General features: G+C 36.7%; 1 protein-coding gene across 1 annotated transcript in view; it reads left to right on the top strand.

Annotated features, from left to right (window-relative positions):
• The window catches only part of CRLF3 (cytokine receptor like factor 3), a 39418-nt gene extending 34396 nt beyond the window's left edge, over positions 1-5022 (top strand). The window contains exons 7-8 of the mRNA XM_064271431.1: positions 2807-2919; positions 4481-5022. Coding sequence (XP_064127501.1) covers positions 2807-2919; positions 4481-4740 — 373 coding nt within the window. The 3' untranslated portion in view covers positions 4741-5022. The remainder of the gene's footprint in view (positions 1-2806; positions 2920-4480) is intronic.
• The last annotated feature ends 978 nt before the right edge of the window (positions 5023-6000 follow it).

A 6000-nucleotide genomic window follows, 5' to 3' on the forward strand; every position in this document is an offset into this window, starting at 1 on the left:
TCCTGCTCTTTCTGGGACCCTCTATTGTGATCCCTGTCAGAGTAGTAGGTGGTGGTAGCTGGGCACCATCTAGTTTTTCTGGGTTCAGGTTGGTAGAGTCTGTGGTTCATGTAGTCCTTCACTCCTTTGGGCTAATATCTTCCTTGTGTCTTTGGTTTTCTTCATTCTCCTTCGCATCGGACAGGATGGGATCAATAGACGTATCTTAGATGGCCGCTCACAAGCTTTTAAGACACCAGATACTACTCATCAAAGCAGGATATAGGACATTTTCTTTAAGAATTTTGTTATGCCAGTTGACCTAGATGTCTCCCGAGACCATGATCTTCAGCCCTCAGCCCCAGCAACTCAGTCCTTTGTGGTGTTTGGATGTGTTTAGGAAGCTTCTGACTTTGTCTTGGTCAAGTTATGCTGACTTTGCATATATTGTATGTTATCTTTCCCTTCACCAAAGTTGACATTTGTCTACTATCTAGTTAGTGATTTTCCCTCCCCACTGCTCCCCTCCCTTGTAACCATCAGAGTCTTTTTTTTTTTTTTTTCTGTGTGTAAACCTTTTTTTAGTTTTTATAATCATGGTCTGAAACAATATTTGTCTTTTTGTGATTGACTTAATTTCACTTAGCATAATGCCCTCCAGATTCATTCATGTTTTGCGGATTCGTCGTTGTTCTTTGCTATTCGGTAATATTCCGTTGTGTGTATGTACCATAGTTTGTTTATCCAAGCATCTGTTGATGGGCTTGTTTTCATCTTTTTGCTATTGTAAATAATGCTTCAATGAACCCCACTTGGCCATGTATTATTCATTATATATATTGTTAAATTTGGTTTTTAATATTTTGTTGAGGATTTTTATGTCTCTTCATGAGAGGAATATTTGTTGGTTTTCTTTTCTTGCAATGCCTTTGTCTGGTCTTGGTATCACAGTAATGCTGGCCTCAGAAAATGAGGTGAGTACTGCTTCTTCATCTTTTATATTCCAGAAGAGTTCGTATAGAATTGTTATTAGTTCTTCCTTAGATGTTTGGTAGGATTCACCAGTGGCCTTGCCATCCTAGAGTTTTCTTTGTTGAAAGATTTTCAATTTTTTTAATAGATATAGGACTATTCAAGTTATCTGCTTCATTTTGAGAGAGAATAAATTATATTTTAGGATTAATGTAGTAAATAAAAGGATGTAGTCCTGTATCAAAAGTCCTTTTTTGCCATGACTTGATAAGGCATTTCTCTCTCTCTCCCTTACTCTGACAAGTCAAGCTGTGTCATGGCCCTGTTTGTTGCCATAGGGCATATTCTCTCATCCTTGGGGTAGTTTCCTGTCAGTGACATGCAGACTAGCCGGCTGCATCCCTGGAAGCATTTACAGTCTTCCCAGCAGTGCATAGTGATATCACTGCATCCTTGTCAACACACTGTTTTTTCTCAATCTGTAACTGATAGGCCAAAATAAAATTCTTGTTTTAATGTCCGTTTCTTATATTTACTATGAAGTTGAAATTTTTCTGTGTGTTCATTAGCTGTTTAGCTGAATTTTTGTATGTCTGCTCCAGGTATTCATTGTGGGAAGAAGGCAGTTTGGGATGGTGTGACAGTGAGGCTGTCCCACTTACATCCAATTAAAGTTAGCCAAAGTGCGGGGTCAAAGGAATGGATTAGCTCTCTTGTTGACATCGACGTTGCTCCTTTATTTGGACCATGCGTTTTCTCAGATTATTTTTCCTTTGAGAAAAATTACCAGCTAGAACCTTCTGCTTTACTCTCTGCAATAGCTGCATTCCTTCTAACTTGGGCATAAGTCGATTTTTTGTTAATCGTATCTCAATTTTAAATGCGTCAGCGAAAGTGTGCTGTACTTCTTTAGACTGCTGAGTAAGGTGTGAAATGACTTCAGAAACTGACTCACTTATTTGCTGTGATCATGCATGTTTGCCACTTTACAACAAATGGCATCTGGGGACCACAATGAATATGAATAATAAAACCTGCCCGTGGAAAAGCCACATCCTGTTCCACACCAGTTTTTCTTTTTCTGTCCTTGTGAGGTCTGGTTTTTGGAATGGAGGGAAAGATGAGTCTTGTAATAGGGATATTTATTTACCTTTATACCTAAGCTTCCCACTCTAGAGTACCTGAGGAATGATGTGTGGCAGATTTGAAACTACAACGCAAAAGGTGTAAATTTTCTACATACGAATTTCTCCAAGCAGAATAGTGTGTTCATAACCATAATCTTTTTTCTTAGAAGTGTAATGTCTGTTTTTAAAGGCTTTGAACGCTTGATAAACAGTAATGAAATCATTGCATAGACTTTCATATTGAAGGTTTAGGTGATGGCAGTAATAGTCACATTCATTATAATGGCATATATGACAAATTTTCTGATCTGGAGCCAGCATATAGAATAGAAATGTGCCTACCATTGTAGCTGTAAGTGGTTAAGGATGTAGACTCTGGAGTGAGAATGCCTGGGTTCAAGTCCTGAAACTACCACTCATCAGCCAGGCAATCATCATCAGATTATTTAACAGTTTTTAAGACTGTTCTTCCTTTTATACTTCAGTTTCTTCATCTATAAAATGAGCATGATGATAATAGCACCTATATCCTAGATTGTTACGAGAATTAAATGAGAGATAGAAAAATTTTAGAACAGTGCCTGGAATATAGTAAGTGCTCAGTCATTATTAATTGTTTATTATTTAGAAAAGAACAATGGTGATGAGATTGTTCTTTTTAAGTTTAGTAGCTGTTAGGTACCATGTTTAAAAAAGTGAAGATTAAATGACCTTTCGCTCATTTACAGAGTTGAAACTGTGGGACAACCGGACAGAAGGGACAGTATAGGAGTGTGTGCAGAAAAACAGAATGGATATGACTCTCTGCAGCGGGATCAAGCAGTGTGCATTAGTACAAATGGTAAGAGATGAGTAACTGTCATTCTCCTTGAAATGTAGGTATTACTATAGTAAGGTATTAATCTGTTCCAATATCATGCATTTATAGCAAGAGATGAGAAGGTTTAGGTCTTTTGACATATTTGTATGGTACCAGGCAGGCAACATCCTCAATCCTTCACAAATACCATGTTTTTACCCAAATAACGTGTGCCTTCTACGTTTGTTTGCTAACCATGCCCTCCCCCTGCAAGGTATTTTTGTAAGCACTGCTATACCAATTTTTTTTTTAACATGTTGCTATTAAGAAAAAAAACATTATGAAAATACCTCGTGGGAGGGCTTGGTTGGCAAACAAACATAAAAGCCCCATGTTATTTGTGTAAAAATATAATAAATCTTTGAACCTTCTGACAACTCTTCGAAGTATTAGTTTTTTATTAGTATTACACCCATTTTATAGATGATGAAAACTGAGATACAAAGAGGTTAAGTAACTGACTTAAACTCACAGTGCTAGGAAGTGACTGTGCTGAGATTTGAACCAAGCAGTTTGCCTCTGAAGAACCCTGGTGGCACAATGGTTACACGCTTGCTTGCTAACAGAAAGGTTGGTGGTTCGAACCCACCCAGCAGCTCCATGAGAGAAAGACCTGGCAGTCTGCTCCAATAAAGATTACAGCCTAGAAAACACTATGAGGCAGTTCTACTCTGTCACATGTGGTAGTTATGAGTTGAAAATTGACTTGACGGCCCCCAACAACAGTCTCCCTCTGAATCCTGTGTGTCTTTGTGTGAGGGTTGTCTAAGTTCAGTGTACTCATAGGTTAGGGAACTCGGTAGAACATTTGCTTGTTACATATCTCTGTTTTTCTTTGGTTATTTGCTCCCCAGTAATCACAGTTTTAAAAATCATAGCCAAGAAGTATTAATGTTTTGGCGTGGGGTCAGGCATTAGATAGAACAAGATCATTTTTTATTCCACATGAAACAATCTTGCTGTTGTATGAAAATTTGTAAGGGAGTCAGATTTCTTCTCTTGCCATCCATATTGGAAAAGAGTAGAACCCTGAACTCTAAAATGTGATTAAGGCTCTAACTTTTTCTGCTGCCATGGGGATGGGGGGTTAATTAACATATGGAAATACATTATCTACGACCAGTTGGCATTATAAACTGTTTTATCTGAATTAAGAAATCAGCTGTGTTATGTAACCAGTGTCACTGAGCATTGTGTGTAGAAGTTGTTGAATGGGAGTGGGTTTTGCTGTGTGTATTTTCACCAAAAACACAATAAAACATTAAAAAAATAATAAAATTAGCTGTGCTACCACTAATCTGGAGCCCTGGTGGTGCAGTGGTTAAGAGCTCGGGCTGCTAACCAGAAGGACGGCAGTTCATATCCACAAGTCGCTCCTTGGAAACCCTGTGGGACAGCTCTACTCTGCCCTATAGGGTCACTTTGAGTCAGAATTGACTCGAAGGGAACAGGCTTGGTTTTGGTTTACCAGTCATCTAGAAATTGTTTCAATTCTCTTACAGTTATTGCTCATATGTAATGACTGTTTACCTTAACATTTTAGGTGCAGTTTTTGTAAATGGAAAAGAAATGACTAATCAGTTACCCGCAGTTACTTCTGGGTCCACTGTCACATTTGACATTGAAGCTGTGACTCTAGGAACCACAACCAATAATAACGAAGGCGGAAACTTCAAGCTTCGAGTAACTATTAGCTCCAATAATAGAGAAGTGGTTTTTGATTGGTTGCTTGATCAATCATGTGGTTCTCTTTACTTTGGATGTTCATTTTTCTATCCTGGCTGGAAAGTGTTAGTGTTTTAGGTTTTTGGCTGATTGGCTTTGGTTTGCAGGATTTTTATGTAGCTGTTCTCAGCCCAGTTAAGTTGTAACTGATAAAAATAGTTGGATTCATCTCTCAATTAGGCAGTTGGAAATGAAAAAGTGTTTACTAAATTCGTTTTGGAATATTTTAGCAATAAGATACTTGAAATTTGTGGACAAAACCATGATGCAGTCAATTTTATTTTCAGCATATTATTAATTGAAATATTACATCACAGTAAAAATCAAACTGGCCTTAAAAATATGGATGGCTATAGCAAGGTTTGTATGCCTTTGCTGTCTTTTTTTTTTTTTTTTTAAGTTGGTTACTAGAACAGAAAAGCTTAATGTAACATTTTGTTAAATCTTCATCTTTAAAAGATGTAAAGGCTGTGTAAGACTAGAATTAAACAACAGGAATAAACTGGCTAGAAGGCAAAGTTCTTGTAATATGTGTTCACTCTTGTGCTGTCTGCATAAATGTGTTGAGTATGCTGTCCATGTTCAGGTATTTTGTAAGCAATGTTGACTTTTATTTCATGTTTAGTAATCTCTTTAAGACCCAAAAGCGTTATAATTTTTTGTTTTTTCTACTATAGTTGAAGTATTTTCTTTTGCTCTTTCTTTGCAGTTCAACTCAAGGCAGGTTAGAGGATTTTTACAGGGTAAAGCTACTTTTGGAAGTAGTATGCACAGCAGTGTTAACAATTTCACGTGTATGTAACATGCACGTGTGCGTATCCAGCCTCAGTGATAGGGCGTGTACTATTTGTAGCGTATCATCTGTAGTTCAGTTTAATAAATGGTCTTTTAGTTGACCAAGAAAACATAGGGTAAATACTTGACCTATTTTTTTTTTTAAACTTAAATTTGTGTAAAATATTTATTTGAAAGACTTACTTAGGTTGTAAAAATGATGCTCATAACTTGCTGTACCAGCCTACAGATTTTTTTAAAATGTGAATTTTTTTTTAAAAAATTTTTTACCAGCAGAAAAGTGTTTGGAAAAGCAAGTTTGATATTTTTGTAAGATAATTTATTTGGGAATTCAAATTCCCTGTTAGACAATCGTGACCTTTTCCTTTGCCTTTTATATATAAGTAAGTAGCCTTTCACTTTGGTTAGTGACTGTTAAGAAGATATGCTAGAAGAATATAGATGCCTTGTCCAGCTGTCTGAAACAAAATAAAAAGCTAAATGTTACATGTGTGTATTTTTTTCTTCCTGAAAGTTACATGTGTGAATTTTTTTTTTCTTCCA

Source organism: Loxodonta africana, chromosome 18 (genome assembly GCF_030014295.1).
Source record: "Loxodonta africana isolate mLoxAfr1 chromosome 18, mLoxAfr1.hap2, whole genome shotgun sequence".
Classification (NCBI taxonomy): domain Eukaryota; kingdom Metazoa; phylum Chordata; class Mammalia; order Proboscidea; family Elephantidae; genus Loxodonta; species Loxodonta africana.